Source organism: Coturnix japonica, chromosome 24, assembly GCF_001577835.2.
Source record: "Coturnix japonica isolate 7356 chromosome 24, Coturnix japonica 2.1, whole genome shotgun sequence".
NCBI classification, from domain to species: domain Eukaryota; kingdom Metazoa; phylum Chordata; class Aves; order Galliformes; family Phasianidae; genus Coturnix; species Coturnix japonica.
In genome coordinates, this window is record NC_029539.1 from 2,648,457 (window position 1) to 2,674,011 (window position 25,555).

Consider the following 25,555-nt stretch of genomic DNA (forward strand, 5'->3'; position numbering starts at 1 on the left):
ATAGGGGAGAGGGTGGTGCTCTTTCACTGCACTGACTGCAAAGGGAACCTCAGGTGGCTGGCTTAGACTTAAACATCTGACTTGGGGAATGGAAATATATATATTTTTTCTGTATATTGTGTTGGATAACGACAGTATTGCGAAAACTATGGTAAGGGACTTAAACACTGCAACTGTAGAAACCTGTGAGTGATGGAAGTAGATAGGCCATGAAGATAAACGTTTCTTTTTGGACTGAAACAAACTGCACAGCACGTACCTCGTGGTTAACAAAGCGTATGTCTCGGGAGAATATGGCAGCCACCCAGTCACAGCCCAACTTGACATCGATATTCTGTGCTAACTTCTCCAGCGTGGGCAGGTGGCTGGTCTGGAAGTGATAGGCCAACGTCACGTGGAGCTGCTTCTTATGGGGTTCCACGTGCACATCTGCAGCAAGAAGATGCCAGTTACCAACAAGGGGCTGTTGAGATCAGCAGCTTCTCTAAGGTGTGAGAGTGGCTGTAGCCCGTGAGCAGGAGGTGGTAGTGCAGCTTTTTACAATGGCCTAAGCAGAAGATACTGGAGGCGAGTTTCTGAAAGGGCTTTGGGTAAGTCAGATGTGGGCTCTCTGTGTCTGCCGTGCCTTGGATGGAGCCATCAGATTTGTGTCCTGATTCAGTTCTTAGTCACACCAGGGTGGTAGACCAAACATCCTTGCCAAGCTGCCAAAAGTCATTTGAATTCAGAAAAGGGGCTTTTCTGGATGGTGTGATAACAACTGCTGTAATGCTGATCACACAGGCCTGCTAAGAGAGACTTCCCAAGTGAGGAACAGCCTTTCTGTCATTGGGAGCTGAGGATCTCCCCTGAAGAAGCAAGTGAAACACCCTCATTTTTACTATCCCTCCCCTGTTCTCTCTCATATTGTTGAAATTACAAATCACTGGAATTTACATATTCATGTTAATTGATTACATCTTTTTCTTGCTGGTTTAGTAGCTCACTCATGGAAGGGAAGGAGTTCCCAAATGGTGAAAGCAGAAATAGGTAAAATAATGATTTAAAATGATCCTGCAGAAATTGAATCTGAATCAGGAAGAGATTCAGGGAAGCAGAAAGGTGGAACTTCGTGAAACACCGGGACTCTCCCAGTGGATGTAGAAAACATAGAATGCATTGTTTGCATGTAATTTACTTCTGCTTATTCAACCAAAAATTGCAATTAAATGTGACTTATTATTCAGTCAGAACTGCAGCTATTCATAGACATGGCTTTAAATGCCATCAGGGGTAGCTTTGCAAGTTCATCCATCTTTCATTCTTTTTTCTTTCTTTGGTCAGTCAGAGACAATATGCTCTGGGACTCCAAAGAAGCCCCACAGACTTCAGTGTGATAACCTGACTAAGCTGCACACTGCAGTGCAGCAACCAGCTGCCCCTAAGAAAGAACTGATGGGCATGGGCTGGGCTGGAAGTTGGCTGGCATTGAACAGGGCTGGTGGAAAGGCTCGTTCGAGGTTGTCAGGGTGCTCTGGGTCTTCTCTCAGAGCCCTTTGTGCATCTCAGAAGTGCAGCCAAGTGCTGAACGCAGCCTTTCTGAGGCTGAGGAAGGTTTTGTGGCAGCGAGTGGAGCAGGAAATGCTCAGCCCCACAGGCTGCAGTCTGTCTGAAAGGTTAAAGAACTGCCAAATGTCAACTTCCCTTTCAGGAGCAGTGCTTGACACTAAGCGTGAGGTGATATTTAAAGTGAAAGCCTGCTGACAAACAAGGCACCCAGAGGGGGGCTGCTCTCAGGCCACCCTTTGTTCAGCTCACAGGTATCGCTGCTTCCCTGTGGGCAGCCCTGACATTTAATTTCCCGTGCATACTTTATATTAATTGGGCACTATCCCTTTGCCTACCCTTGGAAGACTGTCAGGTTAGTGTGGAAGACGACCTCTGAAATGGCCTCTATGGGAGAATTGAGGGCTTTCATATGATGTAGTGTCACCCACCTGCTTTGGAGGCAGCCTCTGCAGCAAAGTCTGCAGCAAACTTCTTGAGCACCTCAGCACTTTCCTCCTTGACAAAAAGCCCGATGAAATTGGAGGACGTGTAGAGCTCCAAGGGCAGAGGGGCAGGGAATTTGCATTTCCAGCGCATCACAGTGGCCTGCAGGGCTTCCGTGAGAGCATCGACCTTGCTGTCCTCGCACTGTCAAAGGAAACAGGATGAGCACTGCTCAGGTGGAGAGCTGATCCCTGTGCCTGTACTCAGCTCTGCTGTGCACTTAGTAGAGAAAGGGAGTTCAAGTGGGTGAGCGTGAATGGTGCTGTATGAATGGTCTGCCTCTGCACGCAGTGAGAAACAGCACAGGGTCACAGAAACAGGCATCTTCAGAAGTCCTTTGCCCATCCCTTGTCCTCGCAGCAGGATCAGCTATCCCCATATAACCTCCCCAGCCTCATCCCCCACACACGCTCTTCTCATGTTAACAATCATTTGAGATTACGTGAGTTTGGTCTGCTGCTCTTCCCTGAAAACAGCTCGCTTAAAACCCAATTACCTCCTCACCAAGCCCAGGCACTTCTTGTCATAACCCCTGAATTCCTGAGCTCAAACCTTTCTGCAGCAACTGAATGAAGCATGCAGCATCTCCAGCCTGAGCCTGGCAAGGGCTGCTCATGCATGCATGCATAAAGGCGGCAGAAAGAGGAGCTCTGGTTTACCATAAAGAACTGGCACAGGGTGATATGTGGGAAAATGTTGTGAGCTTTGTTCTTCCCGCAGATCTGCTTTGATTGCTGCCAGAACTCAGAGAGCTTCTGAGCCAGGGGGCCGGTGGGGCGCAGGTAGAGGACGTATTCCCGAGGCAGGGTGTCATCCAGGAACGGATCACCCACATGGGAGAACAGCCTGAGAGGGAGAAAGGAGGGTTAGATTGGCATAGAAAGGTGTTTTCTTCAGCAAAAGCAGCTCCCCCTCTCCTTGTTCTGTTTCCTTCTCCCTTTATAAGTAGAATCAACTCTTGGGGGTCAGGCTGTGAGGTGCACCGTCTCTCTTGCAGCCCATTACCACTACTAAGTAATACAGGAAATTGGATTTTAGTTTCAGACTGAGAGTCTGAAGATGTAACCTCAGTCACTGCCTCTGCCTGTCTGACATTCAGTGTGCATAATGTGGTGGGGAAAGCACTGGAAATGGCTCAGCATCTCTGAGAAGGCAGCTCTCAGTTTTCAGTTTGGGCATTGTGGTGGAGGAGGATTTGTGCCTTTCTCTCCCCCTTGTTTGCTATTCCTAGAGATCGCCAACTCTCAGACAAGGCTTTTTCCTCCATTGGTTATTTACAGCCCTCAAACACTGTCTCTAATTGCAGCTGTGTTTCAGGCCATGTTCCCATCAAAACACCTGCAGTAACATTCTACTGTCTAATGGCTGAAACCTTAGCCATTAAAGCCCCTGATTTCCTGTACTCTTTGTAACATGTATTACTTCATACCAACCAGTCGCATGCTGCTTGGACGCTTCTTCCACCTGTCGATGCCAGTGCTTTTTGTCTGAAGGGAAAGCAAAATGAAGAGAACATTTCAGTGCTGGTGGATTATATGGATGAAGTCACATCTGCTTTCTGGTAAGACAGTGAACCAAGCAAAACAGACACCTTGAGCCTCACATTAACTACAACCTGAGTTCTGCCTGAATTCCCTTTAAGGAGGGTTATGTGTTATGAATACATACAGGAAAAACTACGAGTCAGACGTTGGGGGTGAAGCTGAGGATAATTGAAGTAATTGCAGCCACACGTCAAGCATCCAAACCAATGGTGTCCTGTGTTGCAATCTAGTCGTGCAATTATTAATCTCGGTCCTAAGGCTGCTTTCTGCTGATGTGACCGTGGCTGAGGCTCAGCCCTGATGTGCAGCCATTGCAGCAGTGCTGAGGACAGGAGCCATGCAGTTGCCACCAGGGGGCATAAACCTGAGACTTTCCCTGTTAGAATAACCTGCCAAAATTTACTAGCTCCCTTCATCCCCTGCTACGTGAATGTGCTCTTCTTTTCTTCGTTTCCCATCAGGATGCCTGTATATCCCTTTTCACTCCAGCTAACAAGGCTGAAGTCTTCTGGTAAGCGGGTTTTCCAGTTGCAGAACAGACCTGTGTGGTGGTGCTGCCTTTTTATCCCTGTAGTGTTTCCAAGTGCTCAGCACTGAAATGCAGCTGTGGATCAGCTCAGCTTTGTAATGCTTTGAATGCCAAAATGAGGAATCCACACAGAATCCAAAAGGCATAAATATCTAAGAAAAATTATGAGTGAAGGAGGCAGAAAAGGATAGAAATGTTAGAATTTGGGGGCAGAAATCAGACCTCAGCTGGGTGTCGGGAGGCCAACGCACCTTGAATTCATTTCAAGGCTTCCTGCTTAAAGGCAAAAGGGCAGCGTTGCTCTCAAGAGCTACAGATGTGGTAGGAAGGAGGTCAGACTGAAGGGGATGTTGGTTTAATCTAATTCACAACAGATAATCCCTCGGCACGCACTTGTGCAAAGTGGTGTGGGAGGAGGAAGGGCTGAGGTGCACACAGTGATGGCAGTGGGGTCCCAGGCAGCCCTCCTTTAAATGCAGGGGAAGAGGAGGGATCCCACAGATGGCAGTGCCAGAAACAGATGGGGTGTCTCAGAGCTGTTAATGATAATATCTGTCTGAGGCCAGAAAAACTTCTAGCTTACAGTGGCTTGCCTCAAGCAGTAACCTACTAAAAATGGTATGTTACAGTTTAATGATAATTCAGAAAGCTTGCTGACGTCTTGAAGCCAGAGGGAATGTGTCTGACCAAAGGGACAGGATCAGTGCACTGAATACCCCTGTGTTATGTGCTGCAGGAGCGTGTTGGGTTGGCTGTAGGAAATGGTCCAAGTGAGGGAAGAGGGTCATGATCCATGGCTCTAAGGTTAGGGCAGCAGGGACCCTCCAGCTGTGTGCCCATAGGGCCACATGGGACATTTATGTGTGTACCTATTGCCCTTTCTGTCTGCAGTGATGACTTTGGAGGGTGCTCTGATAACCATGCGGCGATGTGAAATGTCACCCACTTGGTCATAGACTCATGTTGTTGACTCAGCTGTGTTTCAGCTCTGCCACCGGCTTCCCCACCCCTTTGAATATACATATTTTTGTTCATTTTGAGAGTAAGAGGAAGGCAGAAAGATAATGCTGCAAAAAAAGGGCTGTGTTGCAAATGTGCGATTATGAAAATACTTCCTCCTGAAGCGCTCTGCTGCCCTTATCTGCCAGCACTCATCTGAGATCCGCTTGTCCCAGCACCTGCTTCTGCAAGGACAGATCAGCATCGTGGTTGGCTCTGTTCTGCCTGGCTGACCTTGCCTAGGCTGCCACAGATGTATTTTGCACAACGGCCACTGCTTTGCTTACAGTAGTTCTGCAGAAAGCACGGGCTGCAGAGCAGTAAGGGAGGCCGCTCCTTGGGCAGAGCAATGGGTTTTCCTCCCTGTAGTTTCATCCACCATTTCTGTTGCCTTGCTTTGCTTGTTTGACCTCCCCCTCTTGCTGAGGCTCTCTCCAACAATACTAAATTCAGCTGCCCAGCCATTGTTAGGGAGCATGTCTATCTGTGTTGTGTCTGAGGCAGTGAATTCAGGACGCTCTCCCAGATAAGCTCTGGCTTTGAGATGAGCAGTTTCTCCTGCTGCAAACTGCTCTCCCTATTTACTCTCTCCAGCCCCCAGAGCAGATCTCTGAAGGAATCTAGCAGGGCAGACGGCTCTGCCACCCACCCTTGTTGGCTTCATGAATTGATGTTGCCGTGGAACAAGCTGCACAATGGAGCTCTGTTGGGTTTGACTGCAGCTCCTTCCTCACTGCCTTTGTACTCCCAGGACCCCAAAGTGTGTCAGAAAGCACAAGGCTGGGCCCCACACACTTTTGTTCATGAGCAATTTCAGAAGGTGCCTATCTCATCCAAAGGGACAATAAACTCCCTTTTCAATTTAATTTTCTGCACAAGGAGGAAATACTGCATAAAGCAAACAAAAGGCAAGGTATATTTTTATCACGGGACCTGAAGCTGAGAGATTTTAATTTACTGCTGGGGATGCTGCTGCTGACTGATAGCTCCTGGTTAGGGCAGGCATTGCATCTCTCCCTAATAGCATTTTCTGTAGTCAGGACCTGGAGAGGACCCTTCCTCTGACTGCTCTGAGGCCCTGGTAGGATCTGCTTTGAGGAAGCTGAGTGCTCAAAACCCATCCCAGCTGTGTTTGGTCACTTTGAGAATTGGCCTGATTTTCCCAGCTGCTGAGTGGGAGCTGGAAGACAAAACTCAGATCCTGAAGAAAAATCAGGTCACTTAATTAGGTGACTAACTATGGCTTAGGTGCTCAGATTTATCCATGCTGGGTGGCAAGTGCTGGCTGCAGCTCTGCAGCTACGGGTAAGAAATGGAAAGAAGAGGAAAAGGCAGAAAATAACTTGTTTTTCAGAATCCATCCAACTGCCATCACACAGTGACCATTTCTGGGCATGCCAACACTGCAGCTGGATCTCAGCTTGGTCTCTCAGCTGCTGCTGCCTATGGAGCTGAAGTACAGGATGCTCAATCAGCAATGCACCAGACAGCAAATAGAAGAGAAAGGGAGGGGGATGCTACCTCTGAGCTGCAGGTGTGCAGAGGGGGAGAAAGATGCTAATAGCACCTTCCAAGAGCACTGCAGGGGTTTTAGCTACTACAAAGAATCAGGTATTTTTGTTTGTTCAGCCTTAGTCTTCAGTGTCAAGTTGTAAGGAAAGTCTCCCTCTGGTTGAACAGCATTGAGATATTGCTAGGACATGTCCCAGCAATTGGCCCCTTAGCCTGAGTCATATATGGTATCTATTCTAGAATACATATTAATGTGTAAATGGTGTCCATTTTAATCCCAGCCCACTTAATGGGAGAGTGCAGAGCTCTGCACACTACAGAATTTAACTCATTATTGTTGAAGGATTTTTGGCTTCCTGCAATTTCAGGGTAGGAAAAAAAGAAAGCAACAGAGTAATGTCAATTCAGCTAGGAAATATATATCAATAAACATGAAGTATAATGGCAAAATCCCATTTACTTCAGAGGAAATGGCTGTAATGGGGAATGATGCATTAACCATAAAGAGAGCCTTCGGTCTCAGTAGCACCGCACAGAAATCCTTTGTAATTGCTCAGCTTTCTTACTCCAGTCCAATTTAAAAAAGGAGGGTGGCATTGCTGCCAGCAGCGCTTTGCACACAGGCTAATGAGCTACCAAGCAGCAAAGTTAATGCAAATAGCACGAGGGACAGGGGTGAACTGTTAAGAGGTATTTAAATGCACTCGGTCCATTTTCTTCCTACAGCTGAGATGCAGAGGGCAGGCAGCAGCGGGGACATGGCAGTGCTGGGGGCAGGCAGTGAGCGGGGATCCCCAAGCAGGGGTTGAGTCATGCAGTGGGGCTGAGCCCTTGGGTGCAGAGCATCCTCTTGTTCTCCAGCACTGATGTCTAATTCATTAGGAGTTGGCCCCTCTGTCTGCTGCCTGGGGCTGAATTTCCCCATTCTTTTTGGCTCTCCTTTTGCTGTGATAAGCAGAGATCCTCACCCTGCCATAGGCACAGCTGACCCTTTGGTTTGTAGGAAGGAGCCGGCCCTGCACATCACTGCTCACAAACACCAGCAGCAGCTTCTACCTCAGATCCACCTACAAGCTGTCTGCCTACAAAGGCACCAGGGATTTGTGAATGAGCAATGGAAGGACGGAGGCAGCCTGTAAAAGAAAGGGAATGACTAAATCTTCCCTTTCATTATGTGCCTCAAACCTCGACAAACTTCTTATCTATGAACAAAACCCCTCAGAGGGATGAATTCATCATTTCAAGTAACCCTGAATCTTTGGCCCATAAAATATTTAGCTGTGTAAATAAAGATTTACTGGAAACCGCATTAAACATGATGGAAGGACTTGGTTCTCCTCATCATTAGGTTCAGTTTGAAGCTTCCTGACATGATAAGATAGAAATTATGGATCATAATTTATGTTGGAAGAAAATGGGTATTTGCAGGTTGGAATACAGGTTGGAGCATGGCTGTCAGTGCAGAATAGACTGTAAGGCCAACAGTTAACTCCCATCAGCCTACCTGAATCTGTATCCTATATTATAGCACTACTTAAAGGGAAACAGTTATAAATTCTTTGCAAACAATGAAATTCCCAGCTTTTCTGTCTTTGTTTCCAAACTGCCCCTTAAGTGACATTTGCAGATCTCTTAATTTCTTTCAGTTTTCATCAACTGTTTACACTGTTAACAGCACAGTAGTAGAAATGTGGCTATTCTGGGCTTTCAAGAAACAATTGCCCATTGAAGAACCATGTTGCAAGCAAAACTTCTGTCCATTTAATTACTTGATTATTTATTGTAGGGGAAAACAGCCAAATTCCAAATAATTGACTGCTTGTCTAAGAACTGCTTTGCTATCCTACAAACAAATCCGGCCACATCGAGGTGTTCTTTCCCAATGTTTTGTGTCGTGGGTTATTCAATCGTGTTCCTCAGAATTCTCAATATTTCATTCAGTTGGTCGCCAAAAATCATATGATACCGTTTCTGTTCTCATTCGAGTGACCTTACAGCTATAAATAGGGACAGGAAGATATCACTAGGGATCGTGTTCCTGTTTATGGGGAGGGGGCGGGTAGGTTCCCTTTCTGCAGTTTGTAAGGAAAAAAGCAAAACCCAAATGCTTTTGGAAGGAAGAAATCACTCTAACATAATAAGTGCGTGGCAAGAGTTGGTTTTTCTTCCCTTCACCAAGCATTGCTCAGTCCTTAAGGGACTACCTCAGCTTTTCCTTCTGCTGCTTTCTGCACATGACAGAGGACATAAAGCCCTCGCTGTGTCTAACAGTGGCTCTCCTTGCAGCCACGTCCTCCCCAAGCTGTGATCCCATAGGAACACACAGTTCAGCACAGCACCCCAAGTGAGCTCAGCAGTGCTATAAGCAGATCACAGCCAGGCAGAGACCCAGGTCCTGTCTGAAAGATGGGAGCTCTGACAGGAGCTGCAGGGCTGCACGGTGGCTGCAGAGACTGCAAGACATCAGACTATGCTGTATCCCATAGGTCACATAAATATTTACAGAAGGTACCTGACAGCATGACAGGGCTCAGTGGTTCTCTTCCTATTCCTTCCGGAGCAGTGGCTGCTTGCTCCCAGCTGGCGAACGCCGAGCTTGGTTATAGGAAAGAGAGAGCAATGGGAAGCACCACCAGAAATAAGGCTGGGAAAAGTGCTGCTATGTAGTCCTAGTTTCCATCACTTAAATGTTCTTTTTTCAGAGGATGCTCCAGCTGGCAAGCTGCAGCCTGGCTGCACCATGATGACCATTAGTTTTCAGTGCCAAGAGTGAGGGCCTGGGTGTGTGTATCTGCTTTGGGTGTTGGGTTTTTATGTTATATAAGATTTCAAAGGTGTTTTTTTCCCCTCCCGTAGCACATGTGTGCTAAGTCATTCCCTTAATCCTCAGCTTAGCCAGCTTGTTAAAGCTGAAGAAGAGGGAAGTACAGACTCATAAAAAGTGTCCGGGATAAAGAAAGGAATGTAGCAGCCATTTAACATTTTTAAAGAGGTATACAGTTTTAAAAAGAAACAGGAGATTATTTTCTCCCAAACAACCATAGTGCAGCTTTTATATGGGCAATGGGCTTAGATATTGGGAGCCCTGTGCTCTCCTTTGGGTCCCTGTTTGACAGAGGGGCAGGGTGAGGGTACAAGCAAATCTAGGGATGTACCTCTGCTGAAACAGAGCCTGAAAATAACACAAGTCCTGCAGCTGGATATTGAAGAAAACACCATCTCCGTGTTCTGTAACAAAGTCATGAGAGCTGGCAGCAGCTCAGCTGGATGATTCACAAAGGTTCGACGCTCTGCTGCAGAGCGAGCGCTGGTAAAGGTGATAGGGATAATGAGTGCAGCTGGTAAAGGGCTGCAGATTCTGAAGATGAGCAAAACAATCAAAGGTAGATGATACAAATCAATTCAAATGAAGGTGTTGATAACTGAAGGCCTTTAAGCAGAGCCCTGTTCCATTTAAGCACCTTGTGAGTGCTGCAGGATGACCAGATGTCCTTATTCAATACCCTGTGCAGCACAGTAGGGCAGGAACTTTCATCCCAATACCATTCATGTATTTCTAGCTAGCCAGGAAGGCAATGTCTTTGCATGGAGCTGAGTTAGAGGTTTAAGTATGCTCAGATGTATCATCTGGAATTTCAGTGATAGCCAGAAAGGGAAGCAGTTGTCATGCTGACTGGAAAGAAAGAAGTTCCCTTGTGTTATTCAAGACAAACACGCTTTCTTCCTTCTCACTGCTGTTCTTCCTATACAGAAGCGAGCTGCAGAGAAACAGATTTGCCATCTCCTGGTTCTATCATTGCTGAATCCTCCTCTCCCCATCCAAGTGGGTTTCCCCAGGGTAGGATGGATGGAGGTGGGATGCTGTGTCCATCAGCCCACTATCTGCCACGTCACCTCCTGCTTGGTGACAGCACAGCAACAAACAGAGGGTGCTCAGAAGCCAATGGTGGCACACAGCCTTCCTGCCCCAGTCCCTTTGTGCAGCCCCGCTCTGCTCCTCTCCGTGTAGAGCTTGCTAGTGTGATGTAGATCTTTAGGAAGAAGAAGAAAAAAAATGCCGCAACTAGCACTTTAAAGTGCCGGTGTTAACATTTTCCAGCTCCTTGGGGTTTCAAAACAGGAAGTTTGGGGGTGGTGCAGTTGCACAATTTGCCAGAAAGCTGCTGTTCTGTGAAGTCAGTGACACCAGGCCTACCATGAACTGCTCTACCAGCCACCAAGCACTGAGCTTTGGGAGATGGATCCTCCGTGCAGTGCTGGGAGGTCTGGATGTGCAGCTCCCAGGAGGTGGCTGTTCAGACACTCGTGCTTGACAGTTGGACTTGGCAGATTTGGCTCTGTATGTAGGCTTTGCATTTGGGAAAGCTCACTCCACCACCTTACTGCCTTCTTTCTAGGCAACGTGTGTTAATCTGTGAGGGACCTTAGGCGTTGTGTGCACCAATGGAATCACAACTTTGCTGAAAAGGCGAAGCCCAGAGACAGAAAATGAGAAGTAGATGCCCAGAGAGAAGCTAACCATAATCTCACATCTAAAATAGACTCACAGAAAGCAACTAGAAGGAAGTCTAAGAAATTAAGGAAGGTGGAAGGAAGAAGGGTGGGGTGCTGAGATAGTTGGGTTAGAGGCAAAAAGAGGCTCTCAAAATAGCCTCTTGCTCTAGACAGCTCTGTTCAGGAATTATTTCAAGCCTCGGTTGTTTTCAGCAATACAACTATTTCAGTTTTTTTTAACATAAGTCTTCCTTGCACAGTGTTTCTTGCCATCTAGGTAGGTCCAGGTTATCCTCCATTGCTATGGGGAAGGTGGGCAAGTGCTGTAGGACATGGCGGACAGGAGGGTGAATGGAGCAGACAGCGAGACAGACCTGACACTGACTCAGGGCTGAAACAGCCCCAGATAGTGCTGGGGGCTGGGTGCACCATGGTGCCGGTCGTTGGGTGACACATCACGTACAGGTCTCGGTCTCGTGCCTCAGAGCTACATGAAGTGTGTGGTTAAACCGGTAACTAAAGCTCATGTCAAAGTTTCCATTAGAAAACATAGCTAGCAAGCAAGCCCAGGTGTGAATTTCAGTGTGGGTATCAGTATTTGGTCTCATGTTGTTCTTTAGCCCTCAGCTACTGTGAGTCTTTGCTAGTTTTGGTGAGCTCTCTAATATAACCTCACAGACTGTGGCATTAGGAAAAGTGTAGTCAAATGAAGCTGTGACAAATGCTTTGATGGAGATTTCTAAATGATTTCACTTTTAGTTTGCCTATTCTTGTTGCAAGAGGAGTAAATTCAGGCAAATATGGGAGTCCTGCACACTCAAGTAAGTTGGCTATCCAAACTGGAAAGAAGCATAGCCGTGGTAATGTCTGCATTACCCCACTTAACCAACTTCAGGTAGCATTAAAAAGCTTCATACAATTATTTTGCTGTTATATAATCAGTTGTTGAGAGAAGTCCCAACCTCCAGATTGTTATTATGCCATCCCTGTGGCATCCAGTTAAATTATCTGGCATTTGTGTGTAAGGTCTGGCTAAAAGGTTCTGAATGTTAGCTGTGGAAGGGTTAAAAAAGGAAAGCCACATTAAATATATATATATATAAAATATATACACATTTGAACTCTAAAAGGGAACAGGAAATGAAGAATTGTGATAAACTGAGAAACGCTGAGATAAAGAAGGATCTGAGAATGTAATGAGAAAACTTTATTGCACAGAGGGAGTATTTCCCTGCATGCTTTCCTGATTTTATAAGGCCTGTCAGTTCTAACTCTATTGCTGTATCTGATCACATTCTTCCTGAATAAATAAGTGGATTACAAAGAAAGAAAATAGGAAGACCTTGATGATACCTGGATGTAGTAATCATCCCTACACCAAAGAGTGATTATGCATATATTACCTTCAAGCAGGTACTTACACACTTCAGTGAGATATAAGCAGATGCCAGCTGCTCTTCTGCAAAGCATCTGCTGAAAGGTTATTGCAAATCAAGCCTTTGAGTCTGTTCTTCTGGAATAATTTCTAAGGATTTTAGTAGTGTTTGCCAAGATAGAATTGACTCTTGTCAATTGTCCCCCCACCCGGCCTGTCCTCTGCCTCCTCTGCTTTGGTGATCGGGCAACATGACTCCTGCCTTTTTGGGATTGCTCAGGTGACCAAATGCTGGGAGATTTGGTGCTTCCCTTTAGCAAAGAGTTTTGACCGTAAAGGTTTTCAGACAAGATGTGTTGCCTGAGGACAACATGGTTTTCCTCATCATTTTTCCTTTGCTATTCATTCACCAGAGCCGGCTCACACCTCGCCTTAGTGCTTCACCATAAGCCTGTCCCATATGCAGGCACACCTCATCACAGTGCCAGGGCTGTGTGGGAGGCTGGGTCTTGGAGGCTTGCCTTGAAGACCTTGCTATTCAGATTGATCTTTTCAGGCAGGTATTGTTGAGCAGACTGACACATACACGCTGGCATCATCTCATTTCCATAGCGTAGATCTCCCCCGCAATGGAGTATCAGAACTGATGTGGGGGTGTTCTTCTAAAATTATTCGTGATGGAAACCTTCTACAACCAAGCTCCATCTTATCTATTTTGTGTGTGTGTGATGTCTTGAAAGCATACTAAGAAATGTGTTTTTCTTTGTAAGTGCAACAAATGTGGCAATAATATATCAGTCTTGCCAACAGGGCAATATGTTCTGTGCTGTATGTATGTGACAGGGCATTAGGCATCAAAGAAGCAAGCCCTAGGAAATGCTGCAGTCATGAGAAAGGCATCGGCCATCAAACAAATGTGCACAGTGTGGCCTTGGGAGTCTTGGCACTGCTGGAGCTGGATGCTCACAGACATCAGGGCTCAAATGCACGCTCTGCACTTCTGAGCCATGGGGTCAGGCATGACTTTGGTCTGAAAACTGTTGTACAGCAGTTGAGATCTGAAAGTGAATAAACTGTTCCCAACAGAAGCACTTTTATATGGCTAAAACTGTAGACATACTGGGAAAGTTTAGCAGAAATGATTATCCCGGGGAAGCCGAAAGAGCAGAATGTGTTTTGACAAGACATATGTGTCTGGGGGATCTCATGACTGGAGGAACTGAGGCGTAGAGAAAATCACCAACTATTTCAGGGCTGCGGGTCTGCAGCATCCTGTGCTCACAGTGCTGGCAGCTGCTGCTCCATGTGTGCAGGCAGGTGAGGTGACACCAGCCTGCCCTCAGCCCTTCCTTATTCCTTGAGCTGCTCTGCTGCTGCTAACCACTCCTGTTAACCACCCCTGCCTCCCTCAGCCATTACACAAAACCATTTGCATGTGGTGAGGCTGAAGTGAGTATCTGGGCAAATTCTTCAGTAGCAGACAGACTTCAGTACCTTTCTCTGCTCCTCAAAACTAATTCTTTCCTGCATTACTGTTTTGGGATGATGAGCCCAGTTCTGCATGGATTCCTGCATGGGTGGAGCTGTGTGGAGGTTACTCCATCCCGTGTGATGTGCTAAACTGCATCAGGAGCACGAGGCTTTCAGAAGATCTCAGCATTAGCCTAATTTTGCTCCCAGTGGTACCGAATGAGGCAGAATGAGGCTAGAGCTGAGCTTCTGAAAGCTGTATCCTATCTTCCTTGTGCTGCACTTGTCTAAAAATGAGTCCAATTAAATCAACGGCAGTACAAAGTATGAGGGAATGTATAATTAATTAAAAAAAAATCAAAGGCCGCCTTAAAGCATTGATCAGCATTTAGCAACCCTGCTACTAGCTCTCACTCTTTTCATTCTTCTTTTTATCAGCGATTCTTGTTGTATCTCTTCCCATTACAATCACATATTGTGATAGTACTGCAGCATGACTGTGTTTTGCCCTTGCTTCTTTCCCTATTGCTACTGTTCTGTGCTCAGCACTTCCAAATAGTTTCTTCTTCTCCAGCCTACCCTGAGAGCAGAAGATGGCAAAAGATGGCCACATGTGAGTGCAGGGCTTTGTCACTTCCAAAGTAAGTGCTCCATGTTTCACTGCAAAGTGCAAAGGGAGCTGGAGAGGATGTGCTGCTCTCAGTTATCCTGGCAGCAGCCCCCAGAAGCTGTGCTGGATTCACAGCCAATCTGGAGTGGAAGCAGAACCTGGCTGATGTTTGGAGTGCCAGCAGTTAGTGGGAAACAGTAACACAGCGTGGAAGGAGAATGGATGGTGTTTGTTTCTGGGTGGTTCTCCATTGCTTTGCACATAGATTTCTCCATCTTCCCTTCTGCTGGCTGGATTTCCCATTGGATCTGTTTCTTTGCGGCAGTAAATGCAGACAGCTGAAAAGGCAGCTGAGATAGGAGAAGCATAAGGGTGAACTTAAGCTTCAAGGGAAGGTTGAAGGGGTTTGCTCTGGAAAACAAGCAACACTGGCACCAATTGCTCATTTGTGGGTAGTTTCAGTGAGATGAATTAATCTTTCCTTTGAAACATAGCAACTCACTGTGTGGGTACCAGAGGGCAGGCATTTAAAATGGGTCGAATGGCTCATGTTGTAGAAGTGCCTGTTTGTCCCCATTGCGTGGGGGAAGAGTTGAGGCTACTGGCCCAGGACATTTTGGATAAAATACCACAGTTTTGGTATAAATTTGGCTTAAAATCAGTAATACCAATTGTAAAGTTAATTAAAAGGGTAGAAAAACAAGCCATATGCTGAAAAACAACAAGAAGGACTGAAGCATGAAGGCAGCTCTGCATTGTACATGACACCTAATGGTAACCGAGCCCATCTCTGCTGCTCCTCATTAAAAAGAACTAAAGAATCCTCTTTGCCTCACAGTGTATATAGAGATAAAACAGGGATATAGCGGGGGGTGGAAAATAAAGTCTAAAGTGGGATGTTTTTCTTAATGTCAGAGGCAACATCAGCAGGTTCTTAAGCACGTAATTTGTAGGGGAAGTGACTCAAATGAAATGATGCACTTTAAAAAATCAGCAAAGTGCTGAGGGCATAATAACCTCAGAGAAAATGTAAAAGCCATTCCATATTCATAATACTGGAGTTCCTTACTCCTGTAATTTCATTTTGCATCTCTTTTTTTCTTTAATGGCACAGCTCCTAATATCGAGTGATTACTTGAGAATCAATGAGTTTCATTAGAATACTGAGTGCTGATACATATGCTTCCTTGCTGGGGAGAAAAGCTTAAGGAAAGAAAACAAAATGTATCCTAAAATACTACAGACCATGAAGGAAAAATGCATTTTTAGGTGAAGGAAAAATGCATTTTTAGGCTTTAATGGTGTTCTTTTTAAATCCCACTGTCTTTAAGCCTATCTCCCGATCTTCTGTCCTTACTCATAAACCCTAATGTCTGCAGTCCTCTGTTGGAAGAGGTGTGAGATGGGAATCAAATGGGGTCAGAAATTCCAATTCTTCTCAATCTGTGGCAGTTCCTCTCAGCAATGAGAAATAGGTGGTAGTTGGTGGTGGGGATGTGGCTAATTATCATTATCCTTCCTGTGTATGCATTAACAGGGATGTGCAAGAGCACTTTTGGATAATCCTCTATCATTTCAAGGCCTTTAAAATCTCCAGCATTTTCCTCCTCTCTTATCCCAAATCGGTGCAGCTTGAATGAATTCAGTCCCGTACACCTTGTCCACTTCCATGAGGATTAAGCATCCTATATAGCCTGGAAGTCAACTTCTCCTTCTTTCTCTTTCTTTCTTTCCTCTAAGAACTACACGTTTGCAAACAAAATGTGTCATTGTTGAGAAGTGCTGAAAATATTCTGCTTTCAAACCAGGATTTATTTTTAGGGGGTGGCTTTTCTGATGAAAATAGAAAATTCTGAGCTACTCTTTACTGAGGAACCTCCTCCAGAGCTTTTCGTTATCTCTGATAGAAATCATGGTCCATTGGAGGGGGGTTATGAAGGGTCACCTGGATGCAGGTTAATGACCTTATCCTCCAGACTGTCTAGTGGACCAAAGGTAACACTACTGAACAGCCCCCTCCTCCTCCCAACCTGAGTGCAGACACTCTTCACTAAGGGGGATGGAATTTGCTTCAAAAGAAGTCGAACAATAACCTTTCAATGGATTCCATCACTTCCGCAACAAACAAAACACGATTCGCTTTCAAGCTTATCTTTGTGCCAAGTTCTGTGGTTACAATACAATAGCTGTATTGTTCTTGCATGCTGCAGGCGAAAATGTATTTTGGTAACTGCTGCTCTTTGTAACACAGTTGTCTGATGACAGTTATTCTAGCAAACCATTAACTCCTTCAGCATGAGAGCACCTCTTCCAAGCTCAGCATGCAACCTCAGGAGCCGGATTCACCCTTTGAGAAAGTAGTATCAGCTCAGGACTCTCAGTGTTAGATAACATGTAAATGACGGTGACTCATAGTGGAAAATCATACATAAAAATTACACAAAGGCTTATTTAGCCACCATCTCATGAGCTTTTCCTGGTACGCGAGTGTGTGAGATTTGCTCACTCACACTCCTCCCAAATAATGCTACTATCTGTCCTGCTATCCCCAGCCCCCTGCAGCTGTCTTGGAAGATATGAGATACAGAGTAAAAATGGACATGCATATTCATATTCACATCACATTCCCTATTTAGAAGTGAATGAACCCTGAAACAGTTATAATCACTGGTTCATGTCTGGCAGATACATTCATTGCCCCAGTTATGCTCTCACAGAAAGGCGTGCTGCTTTTCACAGTGGCTGGGTGACTAATGGGATGTTCCCATTCAGTAGATTGCAAAACAGGTATAGAGATAAAAGACAAAAAAGAAAGACTTTGGAGCCCACCCCAGATCAGAGCCCCCTCTAATAAGGATGCAATGGATGATCTTCCACAGTAGAAGACTGGAGATAGGATCGAGGTGTTGGCTTCCTTCATGGAACTAAACTGCAAGAGCCATGCAAGCCTACACGGTCTAATTGGAGGGAAGGCCAGAGCAGGCAGAATATCTGGCTCTCCACAGCAGGAAACATTGAGAACAGTAGTGTTGTTTTTTTTTTTTTCCAGTGTGTGCATGTGGTATTTTTGTAATTCAAGATGAAGTCACAGCCAAGCTGAAAACAAACCAAAGAGAAGAGCCAAATGTGTTAACAAGAATTGGAGAGCAATTCCAGCAGTGACTGGGAGTTCAGGAACAGGAGATGTTTCATTCTGCATTGATAAAGCTCACGCTAACATCCTGACCTGTGCTGAGGAGACATGCCAGTGAGGAGAGAGAATGGCTTTGCAAAAACAACAAAAACAAGGCTTTTGTTTCTCATGAACATGGACTCATAAATAAAATGCCAGAAACTGTGCCTGGATTTCTTGAGAAAGACTGAAAACGTGCATTATCTTGTAGAAAAGGAGTTTTCGTATTACTCATCCTGCCCATCTCCCAGGCAGCACAGAAATGCTCCCAGCACTCCAGTCTCCTATGCTTCCTTCAGCTCAGCATTCAGAGGCTCAAGGAACGAGGCCAGCGGACCTTCCAATTAGAAATGCTTTTCCTAATATTCTGCTGTCATTTGTCTTTGCTCGTTTTCATGCATTAGCTTTTATGAACTGCACGAGGCAACCTTAATTGCATTCCCTCGTGACTGCTTAGGGAAGGACATTTTTTACATGGAGGGAAGCCAGGGACCTCAGCGATGGAGCACAGAGCTTTGGCAACCACAGCATGGGAGCACATCCACTGCCCAGTACAGTACAGGGCTGCCAGTCCTACACACCAACTACTTAGCCAGGTGTGATGCTCTGGCATGACCATGAGCTTCATGTTTGTCACTCAGCCAGCCAAGGTTTGATTCCTTCCATTCATTCATGGCAGCTTTTTGCTTGGTTTTCATGCATTATGAGTAGCTCTCCACTGTACATCCTTCAGCAGAGCAAAGGCCTTTCTTAGGGTGGGCCTGAGAAAACCCTCCAGTTAGAAGAAACTCTTGCAACCCCCCAGAAGTTTGATCAAAGTCTGTATCAGACACAGGAATTAAAAAGGAAAAGTGCTTGTGTAAAACCAGGGAGAAATGTAAAGGCTAAAGGCTGCTCTAACCACCAACCATCAACTTCAACTCCCACCCACCTCCCACACACAACTAGAAATAACTTTAAATAATTTATTTGTGCCTGTATTGCAGTTACATATTTAATGACTTAAAGGGAGAGTGCTCCATTTAGGAAGATGTTGGGTTTTTCCATAATTCGAAGGTAAATGATGTTCTTTGCTCTACACTGCCATCTCAGGCAGTCACTGCTCTCATTAACAGAGAGAAAGCCAAGGCCTGAGCAGGGTTAGTAGCTGAACTTAGAACACAAACGATTCAGTGGGTGAACAAAGAATGAGGGAATCCTCCCATCCTCCTTGCTGACCATTAGAAGCAAAAAATCTTCCTCATCTCCTATCCACTCCTTTTGTTCGCTGCATTTTGTCTTTCGAATCATCTTGAAAATTACTCTGTGCTCTGATGTCTTTCCATAGGTAATAATACAGTGACACAAGGGGCAAAAATGTAAGCAGGAATGTGGCAGGGGCAGGGTGATGGAGGGCATGACTTATGAAGGAAAACAAAGTGAAGCCTCTGCAATAACATTTCATGTTGGAATTATCTGAGCTCATTAGTGATGAAAACACCCAACTGAGTCACATTCTCAGTTTTAAAAATAAAGGTAAATAGTTCCTGTCTCTGGCACTGCCTGTCCTTCTTGTAAAGAGCATCACCTTGATAGCCATCACTTTGGTCCAGATGCTTGCAGGAAATTCTGATGTCATGTGTTAGGCATATCAGCAAAGCAGAATGTTAGTGGAGATTCATTTGCATCTTATCAGAGTGAGAAAACTGCTGAATGATTTTATGGGTTCTCAGTCTTTATCACCTTGCAAAGGTGTCTCACTGTGCAGGAGAACTGTAAAACCAAGTCCTGATCTGTTTGCTTAAGCTCCACACTTAGATTAAGACTATTGTGCAAGAATAAGTGCTGCTCTTGTTTGTAGGCCAAGAAAATACATCGTGGGTATCCCCACATGGACTTAATTCCCCCCTGGCCCTTTGGTCTGGGCACTGTGGGATGGTTCAGGAGCCCTGCCTTGCTGGGTTGTCTAGGAAATACTGGAGAACCTCTTCCTGTTCTATTGATGGGGCAAGATGAGCGATTTTGCTAGCTCTGCACATCTGAACCCTGGAAGACTCAGCAAGGAGCAGGCAGCACGTGGCACGACCATTTTGTTAACGGTGGGAATCTCATGATCTTTAAAGCACAGTTTTCCCCTGCTTAAATACATGGTACGGAAAAGCTAATTATAACCCCAAGGCTGACAATTACCAATGATAAACACAAACCTCCAAACAAACCCAACAGCTACTCCTTTTCAAGGAGCCACAGAAGTGCTCTTTTAATGGCACAATACCTGGACTACTCGTTAGATTTCTTTTCCTCTGATGCTTTCCTAGAGCAAATCCTGCTGCTTAGCAGGAGAGCAGAAAGGAAGGATGTTGCCAAACCCTGGCAGCCATCTGCATCTCAGGCATCTTGCTTTAATTTCCCTTCCTTGGTGGCAGATGGTAGCTTTGCAGAGGTGTTAAATCTGCTCATAACTAATGGGGTGCTGCTTCTTCCAGTGCTCCATCTATTTCCACAGGAATAAACCATCAATTCTCACTCTAACACAGCACAGCCCAACAGCCAAGGAACTACAGTTTGACTGCAAGTAATAATAAATCCAAGACCAAACCACCTACATCTCAAAGAAACCCCTACTGAACAAATGCTAATAACCCTGCGTTGTTTACTATACTTTCTCCCTTCTCAAGTATTGTTAGTTGCAGAGCTGAACCTGGAGTGCTGTCCCGCAGGCATGCTGAGATATGCAGGCTGAGAGATGCTGTGACTTCCTTCAGGCCTGGAGCTGTTTGTTCAAAGGATGAGATTCAAGCCCTGCCCTGACATGTGCAGCATAAACAGAGAAGACAGAGTGGAGTACACATGGTCCCTGAGACCTCCTGGCATCAAAGGAGAGGTTGGGTGGCTTGCATACTTTCCTTGTTGTGGAGGAGGTGGTGGTTACAAACTGAAACTGGCTGCTCACAGGACTTCAAGCTCACATCCAAAACTGAAGGGTGACCTGTTTGCTGCTAAGAGGAAAATCACCCGAAATCACAGCAAAGCATCTTCCAAACACTGCTGAGCTTTGACCTGGCCCATGTTTAAATCATCTTCTGCCTTTTCAGGGCCACAGGGAGAAGCTCCAGCTTTAATTGCAGCATCTGGTATGCATTCGGTTGTAGAATAGAGGTTCATTCATACTATGTGGGCAGGTTTCAGTCTTCACTGTCCAAATGCTTCCGCCCAAACTCATCTGGGAAGTCCTGGTGGCCCTCAGCCTTTCAGCCTCTCCTACTCATTTTGTCCAGGGTCATCTTTTCCTTGCAGATGACACTCAGGCCTAAGGAAATCTAATGGCAACAATCCTGGTGATTTCACAGTTTAGCTCTTGTTCAGAATGTTGATTACATTCTGAGGTCCTTCCAGTTTCTTGCTTGTGCAAACATAAGCTCATACATGGGTACTTCTTTCCACACAAAGAATAAAGGGGCAGTCTTTGCTTCCAGCTATTCCTGCATGGTTTCCCCACAAGCTCAGTCATCCCCCTAACAATAAACTCAGCTACGAATCAAAGGAATTAGGTGCCAGGATCTGCTTCTATCACACCCTTACACGATTTTGTGGACTGGTTTATAGTTCTGCTCATCCCAGCACTGCTCAGAAAAGAAACACATGGCTGCCTGGCCTGCTAATGGCTCACTCCTGGTGTTGCTCACTGATTTCTGGGTTTCTAACTGACCTCTTCCATGGGATGTTTTATTTTTTGCTTCCCAGTACAAGAAAACACAGCTTTAATAGCCACCAATGTCCATTTGTCTGGACTCTTGTGGTAACTTACATCCTCAGGGTCTCTCAATTTCCTTCAAAAATCAATAAGATCAGGCTCATTCATACTATATTAGCTGTGATTTGATTGCAAGCCATAACTGTGCTCCCATTGATTTTTATGTGGCTTTGTGGCACTGAATTTGAGACCTTTCCAAACGTGCTAGAGGCCTTGCTGTATGACTTGGTGGGGTTACAGCAAGTACATCAACTGTGGAATTGTTAACTGCTGTTAAGGCTATGATCAAATCGTATCTGACTCTGTACCTCCTTAGAAGAGCCAGGAGCACAGGGAAGTGGTGGAGTCACCATCCCTGGAGGTGTGGATGTGGTATTAAGGAACACGATTCCATGGGCAATATTGGTGGTAGGTGGATGGTTTAACAAGATGATCTTAGAAGTCTTTTCCAACCTTTATGACTCTATGTCATTGTAAGGCCATTTGTGCTTGAAAAAATAAGCAAACAAACTGAGGTGCTTTTAGGATAATGCGTTGTGGAGTGATGGAGGCCAAGGTGTAAATAGTTTAAGAAGATGAAATATGAATTAGGATTGGCTTGGAGGTGGCCATCAAGTATCTGGGGCCAAATGCAAAGTTTGGCTCATGGGATCTCCAAGTCGTTGATTGGCAGAGAGTAGGAAAAGAAGAGGAAGAACTCTTTAGTGGAATATTAAGCCAGATGAACGTTTCATTTAATGGGCTGTGCAAGCCTGATACTTTTATTTATGTGCGTGCACTAAAGGAAGGGCGAGCTGTTACTCCTTTGCAGTGTGGAAGAATAACTTCTGGCATCCCATTTGTATCATAGCAGGCCAGGGCTGGTCGCTGAGCACAGGGTGATAACAGTGGCAGAGTCCTGCTGGCTGCAAGGCCTGGGACTGCTGTTTTATCACTGTGCAAATGCGATCAGAATTAAGCCCATTCATTTCCTGAAACCACTGGCTCACATCCTGTACATGTTCAGCCATGCAGTGGGGTGCATCTTTTAAGTGAAACCACAGAAACGGGCCTTGCAAGGCAGCGTGTACACACCACTTTCCCCAAAGCTCTGTTCTTTTCCATAAGGGACTGAAGGTGATTTGCTCAGTGTCCTTTGCAAGCTGTCGTGTCGATAACAACCTACTCTTAATCCAGGCCACAATTTGCAAAGAGTGTGTGAAACAAATGTAAGACACTGTGCAAACACAAGACATTATTCACCTTGCTATGGATGTGTCCAGGAGGACATACCTGGGCAGAGCAGCACATCATAGAACAGGTTTGCACGTGCAGCATTTAGACTCGCCCATTAGCCCTGCAGCAATGTACAGCTCAGGCCATCCTCCAGGTTCCTCTCTGAACCAACAAGCTCTCCTGGCTTCTGTTGCTAATTCTGATGGTTTGGTTTGTATTATAGGGGAAAAGGGAAAATTAAAAAAAGAAAAGAGAAAGAAAACCACACATTGACCACATATTGCTGCCTAATGTCAATTGTATGTATCCTGTGTAGTTCACTGTGTATATTGTAGGAGTGAGTGCTCGTGTATGTGTATATAAATGTATGCACATGTGTGTGTGTATATATATAGTAGGTGTATGTGTAAGTAGGTGTATTTCTTGCCATACATTCTTAATGTTATTAGCCCTAGAATTCTAGGGGGCCTAATAGATTAACTGCACTTCATTAGATTTGATTTAGGGCACAATGGCACAGAGGTGGGTGCTCAGTGTGACTCAGAGCCCTTCTCAGGCCAAGCTTCTAGTTGCTGGAGTGCTGTATAACCAGAACTGGTACAGCTCATTGCTTTCTGAAACCCAGTGGGTTGGATTTCCCTCTGTCATTTGCTTTATGCAGCCATTTTAAGCAGATGCAAAGCAAGGGAAAATACTGCTCTGACAGGCTGACCGCTCTGCTTAACCTGCAGAGAAAGCAAAACGCTCCTGTACCTCTGTCCATCCTATCCATTGCGACCGATGGGACATAAACGTCTGCTTAGGGCTTTCTTAAATGGGAACCCAAGTGTCCTGCTCTGCATGTCTTAATAGAACCCATTCAGCCATCAGCAGAGCAGCCTGACTGTCACCCACCATTGCCAACACTGTCACGTCTCAGCCTGGAGTTCTGACCTGGCACACTCTGCCAGGCTGATCATGTTTCCTGGCTGAAGCTACTTTATAGATTACTTGGATATCAGTAGCACATGAGTGAGGGAAGAAAATCAATGCTCACAATCCAATTCAAAGTCTGCTGAATCCAAGGGAATGATTCCTCTTCAAGTCAATACAGTCTGAATGAGGCAGGACAAAGAAGAGCTTTGACAGCAATTGATTTTTGAGGGAAAGGAGCCGTGCCTTTCGCTAGGTTGGAAAATGACTTGTGGCAAAGTAAAGGCAGAATCCACACTGAGTTGGGGAAGTGATTGGAGGCTGTGCAAAGGCTGCAGTGATGAGAGGCAGACCGGCTTTGGTCTCTAATGAAGGGAATTGAGAGGGGCTGTGCGTCAGACACAGAAGTGCTGTACTGTGAGAAGTGAGACGGCGAGAACTGATAATGAGAACGAAGAACTTCCTTTGATTATTGCTTCTCATGTCCTACAATGCAATCTACGTCTTTAAAGAAAGCTCTTCATTTAGATGTGAGATCCCCTTGCCTCTGCGTGCTTAGAAAATCTTAAGCAAAAAGAAAGGTTAACCTGAATGGCTACAGTGTGAGCCTCTTCTTTCTATTAAGTTCTGTATGAATGCAGCAGAACACCGCAGGTATGAGCCAGCCATGCACTTGAGGTTTGGGTAATATCAATTAAAACACCCTAACCCTCCTCTAGCAGAGGTTATAAATGTGCCCAGGGCTGCCTGGATGCTCCTGAAATTCACCACTTCTAACCCAGACCATCAATAGCAACAGCAAATGAGTGAAAAAGGAGTATTTGGGGGGAATTTTCATTCCAACTGAGAACTTGTCTCTGCTTTGACGCGTACCTTGAAACAAAGGGGCAATTATCTAGTCACAACACTCAATGCCATTTGCATAATGTCAACTAAATTACTCAACTGCTTCAAATGCTTTTGTCATTAGAAAGATATTCCACAAATAAAGTGACTGCACGTCCCCGATACTCAAAACTAATGGGTTACAAGTAAGCAAAAGATAAAGCAGCATGCTCCAAGAGTTCTTCCCTTGTTACTTACACTTAACCTAAGGAATCACATTTCATGTCTATTACTGAACTCATTTTTAGTGCCCCTTTTCTCACTTCTGTATTCAGCAGCTTTGGGGCAGGAAGTGGTGGGAGTCAGAAAGAGACACTGACCACAAAGAGGGTCTCCATGGGAAGTGAGTTCCTCTATCTGAAGTGGCATCTGATGGACCTGTGTGGGATGCTGGATGATGAGATGGAGAATTTGGATAAATGCTGACATTTCCTTTGGCAAGCAGAACATTTTGCTTCAGGGAGAAGAAAGGAAATAGTACATGTGTGTGTGTTTGATTTTCCTTTCCTGTAATGGCATTGCTTTTATGAAACCAAAGTGAGGCTTAGAACAGCATCAGCTCTCCTGTGCCACTTCAGCTCAGTCTTTGTGATGGAGCCCTGTAGCCCCAATATAGCAGTGAGCTGCCATAGGGGACGACCCCAAATTTCTGTTGTTCCCCCAGAGGCCTTGATAGTGATTCTTACTTACACATGGGCTCCATGTGTGTGTTATGTGAAGGGTGTAAAGGCAATATCTCCCTTAAGGAAGCTTTTGTAGCAATGGAAGTCGGGTTATGGCTGGGTGAGACCCTCAGTTGGTGTGTGTAAGCATTGCTCCAACAAAGTCAGTGGTGCTTTGCTGACTGATGCTACTGGAAGGCTTTGCCCTTTAGAACGTGAACGCATTTATGATGCAGCTCCTCTGTGGGGGGCTGAAGAGGCTGTGAAGGGAATATAAATGTGTCTCATAAGGTGCAGCTGTAATTCACATTTATCCCAAGGCTTGCTTGCATCGCCTGTGGACCAGAGTAAATATGAACCTGATCCAATTCTTGTTTAGCTTGAGATTTCTTTGAACTGCGCCTGGGAGAAC

General features: G+C 45.4%; 1 protein-coding gene across 1 annotated transcript in view; it reads right to left on the reverse strand.

Annotated features, from left to right (window-relative positions):
- UBASH3B (ubiquitin associated and SH3 domain containing B) overlaps positions 1–25,555 on the reverse strand; it is a 47,328-nt gene that overhangs the window by 15,045 nt on the left and 6,728 nt on the right. Inside the window, exons 2-5 of the mRNA XM_015884154.2 lie at positions 3,465–3,518; positions 2,691–2,877; positions 1,977–2,175; positions 260–429 (exon numbers count right to left, since the gene is read on the reverse strand). Coding sequence (XP_015739640.1) covers positions 260–429; positions 1,977–2,175; positions 2,691–2,877; positions 3,465–3,518 — 610 coding nt within the window. The remainder of the gene's footprint in view (positions 1–259; positions 430–1,976; positions 2,176–2,690; positions 2,878–3,464; positions 3,519–25,555) is intronic.